The 24,336-nt window shown below is 42.2% G+C and overlaps 1 protein-coding gene across 3 annotated transcripts in view; it reads left to right on the top strand.

The window, feature by feature from the left end:
• Positions 1 to 3,179: 3,179 nt before the first annotated feature.
• Positions 3,180 to 24,336, top strand: part of ACTN1 (actinin alpha 1) — a 132,820-nt gene continuing 111,663 nt past the window's right edge. For all 3 annotated transcript variants that reach the window (XM_043983099.1, XM_043983098.1, XM_043983097.1), the window contains exon 1: positions 3,180 to 3,521. In XM_043983099.1, coding sequence (XP_043839034.1) covers positions 3,417 to 3,521 — 105 coding nt within the window. In that variant the 5' untranslated portion in view covers positions 3,180 to 3,416. The remainder of the gene's footprint in view (positions 3,522 to 24,336) is intronic.

Genomic DNA, 24,336 nt, shown 5'->3' with positions numbered 1-24,336 from the left:
AGACAGACACTTAGTAGCTTGTATGACCCGTGGCAAGTCCCTTAGGCTGTTTGCTTTAGTTTCCCCAACTGTAAAATGGAGTAATAACAGCACCTGCCTCTCAGGGTTGTTGTTAGGATCAAATGAGATCATATGTGTAAAGTGCTTAACACAATGCCTGGCACATAGTAGGCACTGTATAAATGCTTATTCCTTTCCATTCCTTCCCTCCCTCATGGGTCAGCAACTTCTCTGTAACTTAGTCTTGGAGAATTGCCTAAGAATTCTGAAAGTGACTAAACATCATAAGATCAAAGATCCAGAGTTGAGAGGAACCTCAGAGATCATGTAGTCATTTACAGATGAAGAAACTAAGACCCAGGGAAGTTGCTCCCTATCATCTTCAGGAATAAATATAATATCATCAGCTTGGCATTCAAAGCCCTTCATAACCTGGCCCCACCTGCCTTTCTAGACTTCTTTCACCTTACTTCTCTTCTCCCTACCCTCTAATACTCTGTGATCCATTGCTAATGGCCCCCTTGCAGTTCCTGAAACCAGGCACACCATCTTTTAACTGGGCATTTTCACTGGCTTACAATTTCTCTTTCTTTTTTTTCCAGGTCAATGAGGGTTAAGTGACTTTCCCAGGGTCACACAGCTAGTAAGTGTCAAGTGTCTGAGGCTGGACTTGAACTCAAGTCCTCCTGAATTCAGGGCTGGTGCTTTATCCACCAAGCCACCTAGCTGCCCTTACAATTTCTTCTTCATTGTCTCCTGACTTCTTGCCTTTTTCCAAGTCCTAGCTCAAATACTATGCTCTACAAGAAGACTTTCCTAATCCCCCTTAATGGTAGTGTCTTCTCTCTGTTGATTATCTCCAATATATCATGTCTATAGTTCATTTATATATAGTTGTTGGCTTATTATTTCCCCCATTAAATTGCAACCTCTTTGAAAGCAGGTAATATTTTTTTGCCTTTCTTTGTATCCTTAGCATTTAGCACAATGCTTAGTACATCATAGGCACTTAATAAATGCTTGTTGAGGGGCAGCTAGGTAGCACAGTGGATAGAGCACTGGCCCTGGAGTCAGGAGGACCTGAGTTCAAATCCGGCCTCAGACACTTAACGCTAGCTGTGTGACCCTGGGAAAGTCACTTAACCCTCATTGCCCTGGAAAAAAAAGAAAAAGAAGAGAAATTGTAAGCCAGTGAAAATGCTTAATCCTGATCACTTAATCCCAATTGCCTCACAAAAAAGAAAAAAAAAAGAATAAATGCTTGTTGAATGTCTTATACATTGCCCAATGATTAGGAAATAATTTTTATATAAATGTCCAGGACAATTTTGTAACACAACCCTAAAAGGGAGATACAACTTAAGAATAATCATAAGACCAGCAACTACACATACGTGTATAGTGGCAACATTACTAACTCTCTTTGGAATGCAAGGTACTTTCTCTTCCTCCAGACCAAATATGATACTGAAAGAACTCCAAACCAGGTCTCTTCCTCTAAGGAAATTTCCTCCTCCAATGGTCACTTCTTTAACCCTCCCAGGATAGCAGGCTCCTGTGGGAAGTGTCACTTCTAGAATAAATTGTATAAGGCTTAGAGGCCTGATCAGTTGCACTTCTGGGGACAACACCGTTTGGGGACTAGATAAACAAATTGTTGAATCTGGATGTAATGGGATGCCATTGTATCATAAGAAATGATGAATATGAATTCAGTGGATTTCTAATTACGAATGCAGAATCAGATAAATAATATGCTCAGACCACATCAATGTAAATGGGAAGAACCATAAAATATAGAGGAATGCTTTGTAATTATCATGACCAAGGTTGACTCTGGAGAAGAATTGAAAAAAAAAAAGCATCTCCTCTTCATTGTAGAGGTGGAGGAGTTTGGGTGTGGAATAGTTATGATGCTAGCTGAAATGGTTGTGTTGGCTGGTTTTGTTAAATTGATCTCTTTCTCTTTCTTTTAAAATCTTTGTTAAGATCCAATGGATCATTGGGTAGGAGAGGGAGGGAGGGAGGGAGGAAAGGGTTAAGTCCTGAAATGAATAGGATGAAATACAAAATATCAATGACAGTAAAAGACTATGCAATCGACATAGAATTGTTACTTAGGATCATCTCTGATACTCATTTCCCTTTGCAGTTTTAATTGGATCAACACTTTCCTGAGCTAGTTTTCTCCTAGCCAGTATATAACTCAGCTGGCATCCAGCGAACATGGACTAGATCGCTTAAGAAAGTACAGAATTAATTCAACAGATCAAGTTCTGACCCTCAAGAAGCCTATCTCGAGAAACATGGGGAGAAGTTAATAACATTCTAAAAGAGTGAAGAAAAAGCAAGGTAAGCATATATTCGAGGAAAAATGTCCAATCCTCCCCCCCCCCCGCCCCGTTTTTCCCTGTCCCCTAATAAAGCTCTGCTCGGGAATAAAGTGACAGAGAAATTATGAAGAGTAGCAGGGCAGAGAGTTGTTGCTGTAGATGCTGCTAGAGGTGGGAATATCATAGTAAAATCTCACCTTCTGCTAGAAGCCTTTTCGATCCCCCTTAAAGCTAAAGCCTTCTGAGATTACCTTCCACTTACATTGTATATAGCTTGTTTATACATAGATGCTTGCATATTGTTTCCCCCCCCCCCCCATTAGATCAGGGGCTGTTTTTGCCTTTCTCTGTATCCCCAGAGCTAGGACAATGCTTGGCACAGAGTAGGCGCTTGCTGGCTTGACTTGAGTAGGAAGAACACTTTCCTGGAAGTCAAGAGCCCTGTTTCTCGCTTTACCAGTATCTATCCAGTTCACAGGGTTGTTGTTAGGCTCAAATGTGCCGAGGGAGGGAAGGCGTAAAGGAGAGAGAAAGGGAGGGTTGGGGTTAGGGGAAGGGGGGGGGCAGGGAGAAGAGAGAAGAAGTGGGGGGATGTTAGGGGGAAAAGAGGGAGGAGGAAAGAGAGGGAGTAGGGGAAGGAGGTGGAAAGGGGAGTGAGGAAAAGAGAAGAGGGAGTTATTCACCCAAATCAACCTATATCAGCAATTGTGAGGCTGATGGATATCAGGAAGCCCCAATGAGAGGCGCAGATCGGAAGTTTGGGCTTCTCAGATTAGCCAATCAAGCCGCTCGGGAGGGCTTTGCTCGCTTCTCAGCAGCGCTCCTCCTCTCCCTCCAGCTGCGTGTGCGCGAAGATTAGGTTTGAGTCCAGGTATTGAAGGAGCTGCCTTCGTAGCCGCTGCTGCCTCTTCCCGCCCCCCTCCCCCGCCCCCTATAGCCAGCCCTTCTCTCGGCTCCTCACTAGCCGCGCTGTAGCAGGGCGGAGGGGAGTTCACACAACCAGCCCAGCCCCACTCAAACGGTGGCAGTAGCCACAGCCTGGAAAGAAGGTGGAGGACAAAACCCAAGGACGCAGATTCGACCATGGATCATTATGATTCCCAACAAACCAATGACTACATGCAGCCGGAAGAGGACTGGGACAGAGACTTGCTCCTTGACCCCGCCTGGGAGAAGCAGCAAAGAAAGGTAACCAAGCCGTACCACCATCGTCTCCATCCTCCCCCAGTCCGCGCCCTGCTGATGTGATCGCCGCCTTCCCTAGACCCTGCATCCCAAGAAGAGTCCACAGCGAGCCGTGGGAGGGAACCAGCCGAGGCTTGCAGGGGCGCTAAAGGATTGGGGTGTTAGGTTTCAGGCATTTAGCAGGAAAAGGGGGGGTAGGTGGCTGGGTGGGAGTGGAGGAGGTGCTGGCTGGGTTGGGCTTCGCCGGTGCTTCTGTGAATTTCGCTTCTCCGGTGTGTAGTGGAGTAGAGGATGTGGAGGGAGCGGCAACCCTGAGGGGAGAGAGGTTGGGTTGGAGGGGAAGATAAGGCGGATTAGCGGGCAGGTTTCCTCTGGTGACCCGGATCCGGGCATCCCCGCCCCTTTGCTCGAGTCTGGAAGGCCCGGGAGTACGGGGAAGAGATGCGGTTTGGGGGTGGGCGCGCTGAGCTCAGGCAAAGACCACTACCGGTATCGATGGTTTGAGAGACCCATTCCCCCTTCCATCTTCCCATTCCCGCCGTCTCTTCCATATGGCGTTCAGTGGCAGCTTGGTTTCCTTTGCTTGTCCTGCGCTCGGTACCCGGGGGTATATAATCTAATAGCGCAGCTGTAGCTGCGTGCCAGCCCCTTCTCCTTCCCCCGTCCCCTGCCTCCCACCCGCTCCCCGAGATCTGCCAACACAGCAGCCCACGTAGCTCCGACCCCGGGGCTGGCAGGGGTAGGTGGGTAGGTAGGGGGAGCGGCAGAGTCGATTTAGGGTCTCCCCGAGAGCGTGTAGGAGGTGGATGTGGTTGTGTATTCGTGGTTTTGGGTGGGGGGGAGGAGAGCGGGGAGTGTTAGCTCCAATCCGTTTTTCGACTCTTCCTAAACGAGAGGCCAAAAAAAAAAAAAGGAAGAAAGGAAAAGAAAAAAAAAAGAAAAGGTAGCTTGGAGACTCTCTGAGGGGGTGGAATGGGGAAAAGCAAACCGTTTTATTGCCCAATTCAGGCTCGGGAGAAGTTCCCTTTTGTGGTTAGCAACCCAGGGACTTTTATCTACTTACTATTTGTACCTGCTTGTGTTGCTCACCTTCGGTTGCCCACCCTTCCTCTCTCTTCCCCTCCCCCCCCCCGCCTTCCCTCTCCCTCTTTTCTCCCCTTTCTGAAGAAACTATTTTGGGGGGAGGGGTGAATCCTTAGGAATCCCTAAGGCTCCTGGCCCCTGGGCTCCGACGAGGAAGCACAAGTAAGTGTTAAGTCTCTCAAGCATCTTTATGGAGAGCCCTACTGTGTGCCCAAATTGAGTGTGCACTCTGGGGCTTCTGGATTCGACACCACGAGGTCAGGGACTCTGGACTGGTTGGAAAGGTGATTCCGGAGCAGCCGGCTGCAGGACGAGATCAGGAAAGCTTCCCCCCGCCCCACTGCTGTCGGAACCCCACTGCGGGAGCGGGACCCAGGAAACTAGTCCGTCTGCCTCCCTTGGACATCCCGGATCTCCGGCGTGCTACCTCGCCGACCGTCTTCCCTTTGCAAACTCACGGCTCCCGCCTCCCTTTGGCCACCCCCCCAACCCCCTCCTTCGGACTCCTCCCCCACTTCCCATTCCCCCAATTCCAGCTGATCTTCCGAATGGGGAGGATAGTGCGGTTTTAGGGCTGGGCTAGAGGGAGAACGCTCATGTCCAAAAATGGTAACGTTCATTCCCTTTTTTAAACTTAAAAGGAGCGGGGGTGGGGTGGGGTGGGCGCGAGCCGGCTGAACTTTTTTCCCCCTTCAGCCAAAGGCATCCTGTATTAGCTCACTCTGGAATCCTAAGCCCTGAAACATTTCCCTTTTAGTCACTTCATCAGACAATCAAAGGTAATTTAAAACACATACGCTAAAAGGCTTGGCTTGCTGCTTCCTACGAATGGGGCAACCTTGGGGCCTGGGAGTGCCTGGCCTGCTCCCGGTTCTCTGCCATATATAGTCTTCTGTAGACTTCATTTTCTACTCCCCCCCCCAATTCCTTTGTATCGTAACTAAGTCATTTAACCACCTTCGCCAGTACCCCACCCTACTTCCCACATATACTTTAGAGAGGGGAGGCTAGGATAAATGTGGGGGAGTCAGAGAATAAATGGGGCCATATTTTAAAATCAGGCTTATTTTTCTGGACTAGTTGGTAATTGAGAGAAATTTTTAAAAAATGTTTTATTGATCTTAATAAAAAAACCAAAACAAAACCCAACAACAACCCAAACACATCCCATTGATAGCCCTGTCTTGTATACTCAAGAAAAAAAAATAACACATTAACCATGTGTGAAAATAGGTGTTTCATTCTTCAATGATATCCCACCACCTCCTTGCTAGGAGGTATGATTCATTATCATTCTTTTGAAATCATGACTAGTCACTTCATTAATAAGAATTCTGAATTTTTTCTGTTTTCTTTTATATTACTCTTGCCATTGTGTAAATCGTTCCCTTGGTTTTGCTTATTTCAATCTATATCTGTTCATACAAATTTTCTCAAGTTTCTCTAAACTTTTCACATTCATCATTTCTTAGGGCACAGTGATATTTCTTTACATTCATATATCATAATTTGTGTGGTGGTACAGTGGAAAGAGCACTGAACTTGGAGTCCTAGGAGTTTCATATATAATCCTGGCCCTGACAATTACTGCCAGTCTTACCCTATTTCGACTTTTGTTTCTTCATCTGATTCAGTGATCTCTAAGGTCCCTTCCAATACTAAATCTATGGTTCTATAATCTATTCACCCATTTGGTAAGCACTTCCTTCATTTCCAGTTCTTTGCTACCACAAAAAGTGATACTATAATTATTTTTGTATATGTGGGACTTTTCCCTCTGTCTTTGACATTCTTGGGATATCTATTTAGTAGTGGTATCATTGGGTCATAGAATGTGTTCAGTTTAGTGGCTTTTAGGGTATAATTCCAAATTGTATTCCACAATGGTTGGACCAATTCACAGTTCCCACAATGCTTTAATGTGCCTGTTCTCTGAAAGGGTAATTAAGTGCCAAAGAGAGGAGGTTTCCTTTTAGTGAAGCTTCTTGGAGGTTAGAATTTAGTTTCACTTTGGGGGTGGGAGAATGCTAGAAGGTGTGGTCAAAGAATAGTCCAGGGAAAATGTGTATGAGCTCATATGTTGCTCGCTCCTATTTACAGTACTATAATTGACACCTACTGTGTCCCTGGTATTGTGTTAGGCATCATAGAAGATACTAAGAGACAGTCCACACTCCCTGTAGGACTGAAAATCTAGTTAGGGGAGAAAAGGCAAACAAATGTCCTGAAATGATTGGGTAGCCCTAGAGGAAAGATAACTAAATGGAAAAGCCAAAACATTTATTTAGATCAGAGGTTCTTAATTTTTTAAAAAAATGTTATGATTCCCTTTGGCAACCTGGCAAAGCCTATGGATCATTTCTCAGAATAAAGGCATAAAACAAAGGATTTTGAAATACAGTCATCAAAGATTTTTTTGTAAGTTTATGGTCCTAAACTCTTGGTTTAGGCTCTGGTTGGGTCAACCAGGCTTGAACAAGGGTGAGTGGAAAGTTTGGTGAACATATAAGACCCAACTTGTACCAAGTCTGTTTAAGGAGAAGAGAGGCAGGAGATAGAAGGGTCCCAGTAGCAGTGGGAGTCTGCAGGCGGCAGACAGCTGATTTGTCTTGGTAGAGACTATGATGGAGGCACTGTGATGTAATGGAAAAAGCTACTGGACAAGAGAGCAGAGGTCTGCATTCCAGGCTTGTTTGGGCGTTTTATGAAGTCATGTGACCACTACTAAGTCACAACTAAGCCTTGCTGGGTCTCAATTTTGTCACCTGTAAATTAGAAGCAATATATCTACCCTGTTGACCTCAGAATTGTCGTGGTGAGCAAATGAAATTATATGTGAAAGGGTTTTTGAAAAAATGAAACCTTTTATAAATACAGCTTATGTAATATTATGAGTAACTTGATAAATCCTGCCTTCCACAAATATTCTATCACCACACTCTGGGTGGGTGAATGGTAAAAGTAATACATGAGCAAGAACTGACTTCAAGCCAGAGGGAAACGGGGACCTAGAGCTGAAGAACGGAACAAGGAACTCTAAGGGATAGAAGAGGTTGAGATAGTCTAGGGGATAGGAGATAAGAAAATTGCCTTTTGATAAAGAGGCTAGAGTATGATTGATTATCCTGAGTGGTTTTTATAGCTTTTGTGTCTTCAGAGACTTATGGTCTCTGAATTCATCAGTGTCATTACCTCCAGGTACACAAATTCTTCAAATGGTCCACTTTCCATCTACCCAAATCGTGTCTGTTCTTTGCTCAAATGTCATGTCCTCCCTTGAGGCCTTCCCAGATTCCTATCAGTATTATTAAACCTGATGTCACCCTTTCTTGGACCCTATAGCAATCTGTCCTTACACTACACAGGTAGGCAGTAAAGGTGGGGCAGGCAGTGTGGGTGGAGCAGAAAGCACATTAGACTAGGAAGCAGGAGATGTGGGTTTAAATCCCAACTTTGAATTTGACCAGGACTAAGATAAATTACTTTACTCTTTCTGAACCTCAATTTGGCCTTTTGCAAAATGGGGATAACAATTCTTGTATTACCTGCCTCATAAATATGAGTTGCTATTGAGTATATGATTTGTATTTCTCTAGATTGTAAGTAAGTTTCCTATGATCAGGGACTGGTAACATTCATTTTTGCATCTATGTAACACTTAACAGAGAGTCTCAATTCTAGTCAATAGTGGTAACTATTTGTTGAGCAAATGCAGACACTGAAACTGGTGAAGAGACTCTAGCAAGCTCTTAGCAGGTGATAGTTAACCACTTTATCTTTAGCCAGCTTCCTCATCCTCCTGGGTTACTGAAGGGACAAACGGCTGTTTAGGGCTCATTTTCCGGGCAGTGAGAAAACCACACCAGTTTTACCTGTCCAGCTGTAATGGAAAACCCCCTTTGGCCATGTTAAATGAGTCAAGCTGGCAGATGAATGAGGATTAGGGAATGATTGATTTAAAGCTTTGGGAGACCTTGGTCTAATTCCCTCTCTGTACAAATGAAGAGGGACAGCTAGGTGGCACAGTGGATAGAGCACCGGGCCTGAATTCAGGAGGACCTGAGTTCAAATATGACCTTAGATACTTGATACTTACTAGCTGTGTGACCATGGGCAAGTCTCTTAACCCCAATTGCCTCACCAAAACAACAACAACCAAAACCACCACCACAACAACAACCACAAATGAAGAACAAATGAAGTGATTGACCAAGATTAAACACATACCAAGTAGAAGAGGTAGGATTTGGAGACAGTTCTTCTGACTCCAAGTCTGAAATTCATATTAGCCTGGGAAATCTAATAATTTATCACTTTTGAAAGGTTTTCAAAATGCTTTACAAAGATTCTCATTCTCATAACAATCATGAAAGAAAGGTGCTCTTATCTCCATTTTACAGAAAAGAAAACTGAGGCAGTAAGCGATTTGAGACTTGTCTAGGGTCACACAGCTAGTATGTAAGCATCTAAGGCAGGATTTGAACTCAGGTCTTCCTGCCTCCTCCAGGTCCAATGCTATCTCCACTATACTACCTAGTTGCCCCCTAAAGATGAATGTGTCTAAAAGGAGTAATTCTCCAACAGTGCCCTCTGGGAACTGGGCAGGGTCTTCCACTTATCTAGCTAACTTAAACATTCAAGAAATCGTTGGTAATGAACTAACCTTTCCTTATGTGTGAACTGAAAGGAAACTTATCTCATCTTCCAGCAATGCCAAGCAAGGGTATCATGGGTATGAAAAAAAGATGAACTAAATTGGTTTGTTGTCTTAGGTGACATTATTTCCATAAGCTGAAAGAACCCTAGCTACCTCTTCTCTTATTGCTCTCAGGTGTATGCCATATAGTCCAAGCAGAGGGCAACCATCTTTACTTATAGAGGTGGCCTTTTCTAGTTGGAAGCCCATAGCTGTTACCTCTTACTCACTAGGATCATCAGTTTAGGATAATGAGAGACCGTCCCATGTCAGGCCATCTCTTACAATGCCTTCATTTTATAGATGAGGAAATGGTCCCAGAAGGATGAAGTGATTTCCCTGAGATCACACAGGTAATAAAATGACAGGTGGGATTTGAACCCAGAAGCTTTTACTTAGCAATGCTTAACCCTTGTCCCAGTTTTCTGGTTTCTTCTATTTTAAATGGGATACGCAGCATTTTTCTTAACTTTAGCTTAAGAGTCTTTGAAATGCTCATATAAATTGGCCTTCTTACTAGGCAGGAGGTTTGGGGAAGCCTGGATTGGAGCTTAACCCTCACCTCTTTTTTTGTTGAATCACTTCACTCTTCTGAGTGACCTCATCAACAGAAATTTTGATAAAAATTCAAGAGATATAATACTTTGTTTTCTTCCTTGTCTCTTCACAGAAAAATCAGGAGGAAGATAAAAGATGATAATACAGTGTTATAGAGCTAATTATCTTTGTATTGTTGCTAATGCCAGTAATTATTACTAATTACTGATTCAATGACATATAATGCATATGAAAAAGTTAAAGTACTATAGAAATGTAAGTGACCATTATTACTGATAGGAATTTCCTTAAAATAAATTTCAACACATTCAATCTGGGTCCTACCTCAGTGGTTAAGTAGTCAAGTGTTTTCTTTCAGGTCCTCAGTAGATGTTCTTCATTTCTGCATTGTCACTTTGAGTAGTGGAAAGAGTATTTACAGGATTAATAATTGGAAGACCTGAGAGCTGTAAATCCAGTGAGTCCCTTAAGGACTTCATTCAGTGACTCCTTCCTTTTCCATAGCCAATTGAAGACTTGTTGTCCAGGTTTCAGAGCCTGGGTAAAGGTGTCAAGACTTCTGAGGTTGCCTATGTCTTTTTCATTTGGGTTGACTAGTGTTTCCCAAGTGTGGGAGGGAAGATGGAGCAGGGTTATTCCTGATGCGGGATGTTTGCTCAAAAAAACAGACAGCCTTTTGATTTTTGATCCAGGGCTAGTTGTTGGGGGGCTACCTAGGTGGTATTACTACTTGGGGGAAGCCCTGAAAGCACTTGGGGGAAAAACCTAGATTTTGAAGAATGGCTGAGGAACATTTTGACCACTAAAGCTATCATGATTTTTTTTTTTTAAGAGAAGCTTGGGGCAGCTAGGTGGCTCAGTGGATAAAGCACTGGCCCAGGATTCAGGAGGACCTGAGTTCAAATCGGGCCTCAGATACTTGACACTTACTAGCTGTGTGAGCCTGGGCAAGTCACTTAACCCCAATTGCTTCACAAAAAAAAAAAAAGAGAGAGCGAGAGCAAGAGCGAGAGTGAAGCTTAATAAACACATTTGGTATTAGTAAAATAACAATGATAATTATAATAATAAATGACCTCATAAAACTTTAAAGTTCACAAAATATTTAGATACATTTGCTCATATGTTTTTTTAAAGGAGAATTGAGGGAAATAATTGTTTCTTACTCTTTTACCCTTTTGGGGGGGTGGAAATGAGGGTTAAGTGACTTGCCCAGGGTCACATAGCTAGTAAGTGTCAAGTGTCTGAGGCCCGATTTGAACTGAGGTCCTTCTGAATCCTGGGCCTGTGCTTTATCCATTGTGCCACCTAGCAGACTCGAAATAATTGTTTCTTAAAGCTGGCCTTTCTGTTGAGTTGCAGGGGCAGAGATGGGAGGTGGCAGTGGTATATGTCTGAGACCCTGTGGAGAGGCAGGGAGACCTGTCTCTTAATGTAAAAACCTTCTCCTTGACATAGGCTATGGAGTAAATCTCTGATTAGGGTTCTAACTTCCCTTTCCCTAATTTTCTTTTTTTTTCCCCCTTTGCCTAATTTTTAAGGAAGCCTTTCTAAGACTTAGACACAAAGACAATTTATAATACAAAAGTGTAAGTAGTAAAGTAGCAAGTGAAAGGGTGATAGTGCTGGAGGTGCTCAGAAAACAGAATTCATAGTGTGTTGGGGTGACTAGAAAATTCTGGTCCACAAACATTTATTAAATACCTACCCTATCCTTGGGAAGATGACCAATTCTTCCTCCTTTTCCATACACACACTTGTGATTTCCTTGATGTAAGTTCTGCAATATAATCTCTTTTTTTTTTGGATGTGGTTAAGCATTTTGCCCACAGTTAAGTGTCAGAGGCCTGGATTTGAATTTAGGTTTTCCTGACTCTGGGAGGACAGTCCCCTATCTTTTACCCCATATTGCTAGGGGACCTAGAAGGATGAATAAAATACTGTTTCTTCTCTCATCAAAAAGAAAATCTACAGGGGCAGCTAGGTGGCGCAGTGGATAGAGCACCGGCCCTGGAGTCAGGAGTACTTGAGTTCAAATCCGGCCTCAGACACTTAACACTTACTAGCTGTGTGACCCTGGGCAAGTCACTTAACCCCAATTGCCTCACTAAAAAAAAAAAATTAAAGAAAATTTAAAAGAAAAAAAATCTACAGAAGAGGGAGATAGGATCTGAGTGAGTAATAAAAAAAATCAAACATGTGCAACAAAAAATGTACTTTCAGTAAGGAAGAAACATTTCTAACTGGGGGAATCAGGGAAAGCTTTCATTAGGCAGAGAGTATGGAGGGAAGGGTGGGGATAGAATAAGGTGAGGCAGTCCAGCTGTATAGAACTCTGAACAAAGAAAGGCCCAGGGAAGGACCAGTCCTGGGAGCTGGGAAGCCCAAGGGTGGGGAACATGGAGAGATAAGACTGCAAAGTCATGGTGGGAATGGGACTTGGTCTGGAACACATGTTGGAAAAGACTCCCCTTTCCCTGCTGGTTCTTGTGGGGGTGTATGTGTGAGAGAGAGTGAGAGGGTGGGAAAGGGAATGCAGGCAAAGTGATGAGTAACCCGTGTGGGTGCAGGAGCTCTCTCCCAAGTACACCTCCCCCTGCTTTTCTCCCTGCAGGCTGACTGCTGAAGCCTGTTGAATGCTGATCCTGTTTTTTCTCTTCCCTCCTATTGTTTTTCTTCCCCTCTGTCCCTGCCCCCACCATGAGGCTTACTTCTACCTCTACAGGAGGTCAGGCTTGGCTTCTAGTACAGGTTGCTGCTATCAAGTGCCACAGTGATTTTTTTTTTTTAACTTGAAATAGGCTTCATGCCAGATAAGCCAGTACCTCCTACACAGGTTAACCTGGATATGAGATTTAGGGATAGGGACGGTGCTATTGAATTGAAATGGGAGCACTGGCCTCAGGACCTTACCTGGGAAACTTGACATTCTGCCCCCTATTCCTGGTCACCCTGTCCTTAGAGTGGGTGCTGGGCCCACTGGCTTTATCTCATTCTTTGAATGGGGAGATATCCAGACAGGTATAAATGCATTCAGGATCTGCTTGATTGCAGGGTTAGCTTACTGTTGCTCTTACTAGTTCAAGTCTGGCCTTAGACACTTAACTACCTTCATGACTCTGGGCAAGTCACTTAGCCTTGTTTGCCTCAATTTCCTCATCTGTAAAATGAGCTGGCAAAGGAAATGGCAAACCACTCCATTATCTTTGCCAAGAAAACCCCAAATGGGGTCAAGAAGAGTAATATTTGACTGAAACATTGAACAACAACAACAACAAAAGAGGAAATGGGAAATAAAATGAATAATCAAGTACCTTTCAGGGGAGCAACTGACTTTGCTATTGGCTTGCCTGCTACCTATTAAATGGAGCTTAGTCCTACAAATGAAGTTTAGAAGGAAGTGGAACCCAGCTAAGCTGATTCCCTTAGCCTGTCCCACCAGATCAAATCTGTGGCTTTCCAGTCCTGTATTCTCTTTCTCATGGTGGTATTACTGGACAGTTTGTGGGACAGGGGTGTTCCCATGGAGAGGTAACCCAACAGGCCTAGTTTCCTCTTAGTAATACATCTTTTTGTCAGTGATTGAGGAGAATTTTTAGTCTTTAGCAAGGTTAAAGAGGTGGCTAATACCACCCCTTTGATTGGGGCCCAGTTATTGAATATTTCCCAAGAAAATCCGTTTTCTGGCTCTTTCAGACTGAAATTTGCATCCACTTCAGACTTCAACTCCACATTCTCCAGTTAACTTCTTTCCCAGTCCCGGTGGTGGACTGGGAGCACAAGAGGAGGGCCTTAATGTGTTTTCCTTGGGCTCCTGCTTACATAGACCTCAACTGTGCCTGCCCAACACTAGAATTTAGATCTTGGAGGAAACATAAAGATTAACTGGTAGAAAAGAAGACTGGGTAAGAGAGAGGTGATAGCTTTAGTGGTAAGAGATAGGATAGAATGAAAAGAATGCTGGGTCCAGGGATCAAGAGGCCTGGACAATTACTAGCCATGTGATCATGGATCAATCACTCCGATTGCTCTCTGAATCTTATTTGAATCATTTATAAAACAGAAATGCCCTAATAGGGGAAGGGTGGTGGGTGGAGAAGAGAACAGCCATTTATTAAGTAAACACTTACAATATTTGTAAAGTGCTTAGCACAATCTCTTAGACTACTATTTCCCAGTGCTATGAGGAAAGTATTCTGTTTCTATAATGTACTTTATGTTCTATTAAGTAAGGTATGTTTTATAAGGCAGCTAGATGGCATGGTGGATAGGGTAGTGGACCTGGGCTCAGGAATTCCTAAGTTAAAATCCAGCCTTAGAAGTACAATTACTAGCTTGTGTGATTCTGGGGAAGTCATGTAACTTCTGTCTGCCTTAGTTTCCTCATCTGTAAACTAGGGATAACCTATTCCTACTTTCCAGCATTGTGAGGAAAAATATTTTATAATATTTATAAAGTGTTTTGTAAATCTTAAATCACACATATATGATACATATCATATATATATTGCTAGTTTGTCATCATCATCATTTACAAATTTGGCTTGGGAATTGCCTAAGAAAATTTTCAGAGAGAGGTTATATTGTTGGAATCAGAGAACATAGGTTCGGATACTACCTTAATATCTTACTACTTACTAATAGAGTAGAGGATCTTGAACTTTAGAATACCTTCATTGTAGTCAGGCTAGGGGTGCAGTAGAGAGAGCTCTGGGCCTGGAGTTAGGAAGACTTGAGTTCAAATTCAGTCTTAGACATTTAGCTGTGTGATCCTAGGCAAGTCACTTAACCTCTCTGTGTCTCAGTTTCCTCTTCTGTAAAATGGTGATACTAATAGCCTCCCAGGGTTGCATGGATCAAATGAGATACTTGGAAAGTGCTTCTTACAACAGTGTCTGGAACTCAGTAGGTCAGTCCTTCCTTCCTTCCTTCCTGTCATCCATCCATCCAGCAAATTACTTCCAGTTTCCCCTTTATTCTAGTTCCTTCCCATATTTTTATTTCCTGTTTATCCTGTATATAGCTTGTTTGTGCATATTTGTTTGCTTGTTGCTTCCCCCTTTAGACTATGAGCTTCTTGAGGACAGGGGCTGTCTTCGGCCTCTATTTGTATCCCTATTGATGAGCACAGTTCCTGGCACATTGGTTAGGCACTTAATAAAAACTTATTGACTATTAAAGTAGATGGTCTCTATGGTCCCTTTGGTCCTTTTAAGCTCCAAATTTATGATTTCATGATCCTTTTGCCAGTGCATGCTTTGTTGTTTTTCAGTCATATCTTACTCTTTGTGACCCTGTTTGGAGTTTTCTTAGCAAAGAAACTGGAGTAGTTTGCCATTCCTTCTCCAGCTTATTTTACAAATAAGGACACTGAGGCAAACAGGGTTAAATGACTTGCTCAGGGTCACACAGCTAGTATGTATCTGAAGGCAGATTTGAATTCAGGTCTTCCTGACTTCAACCCTAGCACTCTATCCACTGTGCCACCAAGTGTATCCTCTCATGTGCTCCTTGGAAAATTGTGGAGACCTGCTTTAAAAAAAAAAGCACTGATACTTTTAGGATTTTATGTCATGTTTGTTTCTGGATACATCCCTCTCCTCTCCCCAGGAAGCTATCCCTTATAACCAAGATTTTAAAAGTTTGAAGGGAAAAAACAAGCATTTAAACAAGCAAGGAGTTCATTCCCTGAATTTTACAGTGCAGACATTTCATCTAGATTCCCCCACCTTAGCAACAAAGGGAAAATGGTACATCTCAATCCTTCTTTGGGGCCAAATTTCAAGACCTGCTTTAGAAAGACTATTGAGCAATGCACTTGGGTCTGAGAGGCTGAATACTTCCCTTTTTGTACCCCTCATCCTGTTAACAAGAACTCAGGGTGGCCTGAACCTCTCCAAATCTTTTGCTTGGTGGGGGAGAGGGAAAAGAATGTGTTTATTTTTGGCCTCCAGTGTTGAGGGGCGGGGGTTAGTGGTAGGGGTATGCATTCCACAGGAGAGGGAAAGTAACAAGTAGTTCTCTGTATGTGCCTAGCAACAGTGGGGAACAGTGGTAGACTCATAAGGCAAGGGTAGTCAACTGAGAAGGTGGACTGAAGTGCAGCTTCATGTGATGGTGAAAGGGCCTTCTAGGGACAGCCTCCTGGGTCACCTACTCTCACAGCTGAATGCTGGTTCTGCTAATGAGATGATTGATGACTGTATTTTTTAGGTCTATCACCCAGCAGGAAAAATTATGCCAACAACCCAGGTCCTTAAAATAATAATACCCATCCTCCTAGAGCAGGGGTTCTTAACCCATTTTATATGTGCCATAGGTTCTTTTAGAAATCTAGTTAAACCTATAGATTCCTTCTCAGAATAATGTTTTTAAAGCACAATACATAGGATTACAAATGAAACCAATTATATTGAAATACAGTTATCAAATACAGGTGTTTTGGGGTTTTTTTAAGTTCATGGACTTCAGGTTAAGAAACCCCATGATTGGGGTTATTTCAGAACACTTCATAGACTAAAATGATGCTAGGACATTCAAGCCAAAGACCTTGCTGTCAGTGAATTTATACTCTAGTAGGGGATCTAAATGATGGGAAATAGAACTTAGATGTGATAAATACCTAAGAGAGGTGCAAAGTCATATGAAGTGTGTCTGGTACACAGTAAGCACTTAAGTGCTTATTCACTGAATGTTGATTGGGAAAATTAGGGAAGGCTTCATGGATGAGCTGGCATTAGAGTGGTTTGTTATACAAATACACATATTGGCTGAAATGTGATGGTGGAGATCAGTTTATTTTGGTTATTTCTTTTAAATTGGCCATTTATTGATACTCTTATATCAACTTCATTTCTGAGTATATCCCTTTTATATCTAATGATCATATTCTTGTAACAAAGAATAAAAATGGGGGGAGCAGTTTAGCAAAATCAAACAACAATGCAGCAACTTAGATGCAATAGTCTACACTTCCGGAAAAAAAGTAAGAGATGCATTTTTTCAAAACTCTCTTTAGGGACAAACTTAATCACCAAGTGTTGATCGAATGCCTACTCTATGCTTGCCCTTGGAGTAGATTCCTGGCTGAGGAGACAAGATGACATTTGAGCAAAATGTAAGATGATTGAAATCTTGTCCCCATTTCGAAGAAGCATTTTGCTTTTGGGTTTAGAAACTCCGAGATTGGGGCAGCTAGATGGCGCAGTGGATAGAGCACCGGCCCTGGAATCAGGAGTACCTGAGTTCAAATCCGGCCTCAGACACTTAACACTTAACTAGCTGTGTGACCCTGGGCAAGTCACTTAACCCCAATTGCCTCACTAAAAAAAAAAAAAAAGAAAAAAAAAAAAGAAACTCCGAGATTACTTTCTTGCCTTTCATTGATGAAGATACCAGAGCACAAAAAGAAGAAAGACTTTTCCAATGTCTTTCAATGATTCTGGCCAAACTAGATCTCCTTGGAAAAATGTCTTAAATTTTCCAGGTCTCTGTACTCTCAGGGATTAAATCAATCCTTTCTGTGTAGTACTCACTTGCCATCCTCTTTTAGTCTATTTGTGTCTGCTAGCTGTTTTTGATGTTTTTGCTCACCTGGATGGCATATTTGAACCAAATAGCTTAGGATCAGAGTTTTATATTATGTTTAAAATAAAAAAAACACACCAGAAACATTTCAAGCTGTTTTTTTTAAGCCTTATGACTCCTATGAAATTTTGAGAGAAATTTTGGGGCATTTGGACTACTGATGCTATGAGGTTTAGCTTTTAGCTGTCTGTTGAGCCTTAAAGGCCAACCAAAACCCACCTCCCCTGCCCCAAACCCAAATGATAGCAAAGTCCTCTTCCTCTCCACCTCCCCACCCTCCCAAGCTGACTGAAGGAGTAAAGAGCCATCTAGGACAGTGGATCCTCTAAGTTATCAGTTCTCAAACTTTTTGATCTTAGGACCTCTTTACCTTCTTAAAAACTATTGAGAACCCCTCTCTTTACTCCCAAAGAGCCTTTGTTTATATTGGTGATAGCTATAAATAGTTACTGTATTATACATTAAAACGTCAGCATTATGATGAAAATAGTCTTGACCTTGAGGACCCCCTGAAGGGGTCTTGGAACCACAGGAATCCCTAAACACTTGCTGGTCTAAATCAACAATTTTACTTGGCAACTTCCCAGGGCTTAAAAGAAATCAGGTGATGAGCTTTAAAGGCATTTCTCAAACTAACTCTCCCTTCTGTTCTCTTAGGTTTCTATGGAAATTGGTGTGGGGGTGGAGTGGGGTGAGGGGTGGTGCTTGGAGTGTATTTGGGTATAGGGCTGAGCTCTTTTAAGACTAATAATTTGAAGAGTGATTGAAGGAAGAGGATTATTGTGGCCTGGAAAAGGTACATAGCTACAGGTCAGTGGATTTATTTTTTAAATGACATTTGTAAGGGTGATTGTCAATAAGACATAAAAATAGTACTACCTTTTTGATCTTTGCATCACCTAGAGTAAAGGAAACTAAGTTGAAGGAAACTTCCTAGTGGATGTCTGTCTCTTTCTTTCTCTCCCTCTCCCTTTTTCTTTCCTTCTTTCTTCTTCCCCCTCTCTTTCTTATTTTATTTTTCCAACAATTACATGTAAAGACAATTTTTAACATTAATTTAAAACATTTTTAGTTCCAGATTTTCTCTCTCTCCCTTCTCTTCCTCTTCCTAAAAAGATAATAATTTTACAATCATGTAATACATATTAGTCATGTTGTTAAAGAAACAGACCAAAAGGAAAAAAACATGAAAAAGATTAAGAAAGTGCAAATAGTATGCTTTGATCTGTCAGATTCCATCAGTTCTTGCTCTGCATGCAGATAGTGTTTCCCTCATGAGTCCTTTGGAATTGCCTTTGATCATTGTATTGCTGTAATTCATAGCTGATCATCACACAACATTGCTGTTACTGTATATAATGTTCTCTTGATTTTGCTCACTTCACTCAGCATCAGTTCATGTAAGTCTTTCCAGGTTTTTCTAAAATCCACTTGCTCATCATTTCTTATAGCACAATAGTATTCCATTACATTCATATGCCACAACTTGTTCTGCCATTTCCCAATTAATATGGATTGCCCCCTTTCAAACAGCCTTGATATAATGGATTGAATGAAGCCTTAAGTGTTGAATCAGAATTACCCTGTGCCTGGGATGTCTTTTGTATGTACTATGTTAATTGAGACTGTACCTGTCCTCTTTATGTCTTATTCTAATGGTGTCCTAGACAGCTGCTTGTGTACCAGGGCTATGTGTTATTTATTGGATGGAGAGAGAAATCTAGTTTCTAGTTCCCCACTATAAAGCTATAATATCTCTGGGGACAGGATAACAAGAGACTCAATGCACTTTTTCTCTCTCCCCATCCCACCATTTTCTGGAATATCCACGTCTGCCTTCCACTGCTCAGGTTGGGTATTCTTTTTGTTATTGTGTTCTTTTGGGATGCCACAGACATCTTCCATATGCTATATAATTTAAATTTGCATTAGAATTGTCATTATTTAGGATGCCCTTTTCTCTCTAGAAGCCAAAGCATTTTTTACAGACCAGATCCAGGCCTATGAGCTGCAAGGAAGTGGTGGTGGCCACTTGCCAATTTCTATTTCACCAGTAGAAGAATAGGTAGTTGAGGTAGAGGGTTAGGGATTAGAGAACAATGAGTCAGTCTGTAGTTGAACTAGGAGGAGAACTTGAGTTTTCTGCCCTCCTCCGGGGAAGAAATAGCCGGGGACATATTTGCATATATGAGACATCTCACTCTCTCTTTACAAAGTGTAAACATTTCCTCAGATTGTTAACCTAAATTGGAAGCTGATGTGGTATGGTGGAAAGAGTACTGGTTCTGGGGGGCAGCTAGGTGGCATAGTGGATAAAGCACCGGCCCTGGATTCAGGAGGACCTGAGTTCAAATCCAACCTCAGACACTTGACACTTACTAGCTGTGTGACCCTGGGCAAGTGACTTAACCCGCATTGCCCTGCAAAAAATAGAGTATCGGTTCTGGAGTCAGAGGACCTGGATCCAAATATCTGGCACACAGTTAATTAACCTCATCTATAAAATGCAGGGTTGGAATAGATAACTTCTGTTCTTTTTGGTTCTAGATCTGTGAATTTTAAAATTATTTTTAAAACAACAACAAAACCTCAAAGCCCATCATAGTACATTTTTTAGAAGTTAGAAGATTTGAGGAGGAAATTGTTGAAGATCTCTTCTCATTGTGGACCCTGGGACAAGCTGTTGCCCAATATCTGTAATTTAAAAAGTGAAGCTTTTCCCCTCATGGACTTTGGTCTTGGCTTTTAGGTCCAATACTCTAGCTAAGTGCCGAAGCGGGCAAAAACTTGCATTGTTGCAAGTCTGGAGAAATGAAAGACTGGTCATAGAGCTCAAGGGGATGTGCCTAGGCAGCAAGACTAGCACAACCCCTCCATATGCCAGCATGGGAGGCATCATTTCCCGTAGGAGACCAGCTTATTTGAAGGGAAGCCCATCTTGCCTCTTTCTCCTAAGCAGAACAAACAATGATTTTTTTGGCTTGTGATCAATTCCTTGGCTCATAATGTGAAAGGGGGTTGCTATTTCAAAGTCTTTCTCTAACGTCCTCAGCCCCTCATGGGACAGTCTGTAAATATCTTCCTCATAGACCCCTGCATAGGAGAAAGATGAAACCTGATTCATTCAAGGCCCAAGGACCCCAGGGTGTAAAGTATAGATTTCAAAAACAAATCTGACTTTGAAGCCCATCCATGCAGTCCAGGATGTTCGTTGATGTTTCTCAACGTTCCATATTTGGGGTTTATTTGCATATCCTTGGTTTGCAGCTCCTATAATTGAGAGATTAGTATATTGTCCTGTTTCCTTTAATTTGCTACAAAACCCAGACACACACACACATTCATTCATTCATCTATTTATTTATTTGTTTGCTTGCTTATTTATTCATTCATCCATTTATCTATTTATCTAATCTATTTATTTATTTTTTGTGGGGGCATCTAGACCTTCAATCTCATTCGTTTAAAGAATTTCCTGAGAAGAAAGCCTTTCTACTAATGCCAATCAGCAACTACTATAGAGTTTATGGTCATAAAGAACTGCCTAGGAGCAATGAGGGGTTAACTAAATCTCCTGAAATCATATCTGTACTAAGGACAGAGCCAGGTTTCAAACCCAGGACTCTTACTTACCAGTTCCATTCCCTTTCCCTTAGACCACACTGCTTTGAAATACTTTTTTGTAGAAGGTCAGGGAGTTGCTGCTTTTCATGAAAAGGGGAAGATGGTGGGACCATAGACTTAGGGCTGGAAGAGATTGAGTGCAAACCTTTAATTTTCCAAATAAGTAAAGTGGTTCCAAGATAAGTTATTCTCTCTAGGGTCGTACAGGTAGAATTGAGATATGAAGCCCAATCTTCTGATAGCAACATGATGTATTAAAAAGAGATTTGCTTCTGATTTCATGTTAATTCCCTATATGATCTTGGACAAGTCACTTAATCTCATCTGTAGAATGGAATTGGGCAAGATGGCCTCTTCAGTTTTAGAGTTGTGAGTGTTCCTCTGTGCCCTTTTGGATCCTTTTCCTTTTTGGCCCCAGGGTTAAGCTAAATCGGTCAAACCTAGGTAAATCAGCTAAGGCAGGGAGAGTTTTGTGGGAAAGGCCTGACTCAAGCCTCTTACACCCTGGTAGTTTAGGCTCCACATTGGAAAAACATTAAGTAGCTCATTAACAAAAGATTTACTTAGCCAGAGCAGGGGAAGGCTAAGCAGTAAGGAGACCATGTAAATTTAGCTGAATGATGCTTTTTTTTGCTTCTGTGTTGTCCATGACAGAGAGGTTGGATAAAAGCTGGAGCTCCATTTGGCCTCCACTTTTAGTTACCTGGGCCATTAAGTCATGAGGACAGTTTTATTACCTTTTAAGGAAAAGAAATAAACCCAGTGCACATGGAGGGGGACTCTGGTAGACATTCCTTCTGCCACAGAGGGAATACACAGGGAAATGGAAGTCTGGCATGCAGCAGTGGAAAGAACTCTGGGACCATGGGCAAATCATTTTACTTTTCTGAGGCTCAGTTTCCTCATGTGAAAACCAGCGGGGATAATACTTGCACTACTTCCCCTTGTAGGATTACTGTGGTATATAGCCAGCATGGGTCAGAGGCAGGAATTAAAAGCTGCATCTGCCTGACTCCTAAGCCTATTCTCTAGCCCTGGTATCGGGCTACCTATTATCATCATGACCAGCATGGTCATATGAGAAGGGTGAGCAGCAAGACTAAAGGTTGGACTTCATATATATAGATATGAAGTCCAACCCAGCACTGAGAGCAGTTGCTGCCTCAGGCTTTTGTAGTGTGGTATGGGTAAGCCTGATGGTGGCTGTGGTCCAGCCTGGCTCCCACCACACCCATATTTTCCTGAAGCCATTTCCTGTGTGGGGTAAGAGCCTCTGTGAAGAGATAGTTGAGTTCTGGATTCTTTAAGTTTTGCCAAAGCTGGGAAGATGCCAAGAGCTGACTTGTCAGTGTTGTGGCCTCCAAGGGTGGCAGTCTTCATTCCCACATCCCTCCCCCATTCTGGCTCCATAGACACTGCCTCCAGTCCTTGGATGTCACAATTTTGTGCTGGGGCCAGTAGAGAGAATGAGGATAGAGCTTGGACTGACCCCTTGGGATGGGGTGAGAGGGGGTAGGGGTGGGGAAGAGAACCTCTAAGCAGGCTGGGGTTAAGATTAGAATCTTTAGTCTCACTTTTTTAACCCATAGCCTTCAGCCATAGCATACTCAGGCTCTAACTTTCAGATATAAGAACCAGTTACAGAGGGGTGGGATTGCAACTTTTTTTAATTAAAAAAAAATTTTTTTTCAATTATAATTTTTTTCTCTCCTGCCCCCCCCACTCCCCGAGAAGGGGGGGAGGAGGGGAAAAAACCCTAAATCCTTTTCACAAATATGCATGAACAAGCAAAATAAATTCCTTAATATATATTTCATTCTGTACTTGAGTCCATCATCTCTATCAGAAGGTGGATAGCATGCTTTATCATAGATGGGCTTGTGATTTAAGTGAAGAGAACAGATATCTGGGGAGAAGAGGGAAAGCAGAGGATATGAAGAGCCTTTCAGTTGGATGACTCTCAAAGGAAACTTCTAGAGTAGGGAGATGAATACTGTATCCTTCCCACACCCACCATGTGAGTGGGAGAATGCAGGAGGAACACCTAAGCTAATAGATTTCTAGGTATGATGAGTAAGACCATAGACATACAGACCAAGAGACTTCTGTTATGTAACCCTCTCATTTTACAAATGAAGAAACTGAGGCCTAGAGAAGTTAAGTTACTTTCCCTAGGTCACACAGATTCTAGAGCCTTATCCAATAGTTTTTGCTTATCTGTCCCTTGTTCTTCAGCCTGGGCTCAGCAGAGAGCTTAGAATTTGGATTCCTGGTACACTGGATTTGAATCCTATCTCTTCTTGTACATGTGTGAGCTTAGATAAGCCAATCATCTCAGTTTACTTATATGCAAAATAAGGGAATTTAGACTAGATAATTTCTTTAAGGTTCTTTCTGCTTCTAAATCAATTCCACCATCCTCTACTTCTGCCTCCCCTGTATCCTAATTCTTTCTGGCTCCTCTGTTGACTCATATGGCATAATATTGTGTGCTTTAATTTCCTCTTCTGTCCAGTCAGGGAGGATGTCCTATATCCTGGTGCTAACCATACAGGGGTTCTGTGATGTCAGGTCCAGTAAAGGAGAATAGAACCCTTGTGGCCATTTGTTTTAACATCTAGTCCAGTAGAGAGATCACATTCTCCCTTCAGCAGGAGCCCCAGCAATGACTCATCTTTCTGTATTTAATTCTTCCTACCACTGGAGTAAATTGAATCAATTGATCTTGGTCATCAATCAATAAATGAGCATTTACTGAGCATGCTCTTGCACCTGGAACTTTGAAGCAGGCACTATAGGAGTATCTAGTGTGGTCCATGCCATTACAGGGTAAATATTATAGTTGGGGTTACAAGATTTATATACTCAAAGCAATTGGTCAACCATAACAACAACAATAATGAACATAGCTAGTATTTATGTACTGGTTTAAGGTTTGCAAAAAACTTTACAAATACTCTCTCATTTTAACTTCATAACAACTCTGGGAGGTAAGTTTTATTATCTTAGTTTCACCAATGAAGAAACTGAGGCACAGAGCATATAAATCATTTTTCCAGGATCAAACAGCTAGTGTCTAAGGCATGACTTGAACTCTAGTTTTCCCAAGTCCCAAGTCTTGTATTCTATCCACTGTTCTACCTAGCATATAGAATATATACACACATTACCCATATGTATTCTTATGGCATATCATACATATATGTACACACATACATATGTAGAAATGGAAAAACCAATGTTAAATTATGTGTTAGATTTAGTTGAGGT

The sequence above is a fragment of the Dromiciops gliroides genome, chromosome 2 (assembly GCF_019393635.1).
Source record: "Dromiciops gliroides isolate mDroGli1 chromosome 2, mDroGli1.pri, whole genome shotgun sequence".
Classification (NCBI taxonomy): Eukaryota; Metazoa; Chordata; class Mammalia; order Microbiotheria; family Microbiotheriidae; genus Dromiciops; species Dromiciops gliroides.
The sequence above is the reverse complement of the archived record's forward strand: the minus strand, read 5'-3'. Positions and strand labels throughout refer to the sequence as shown.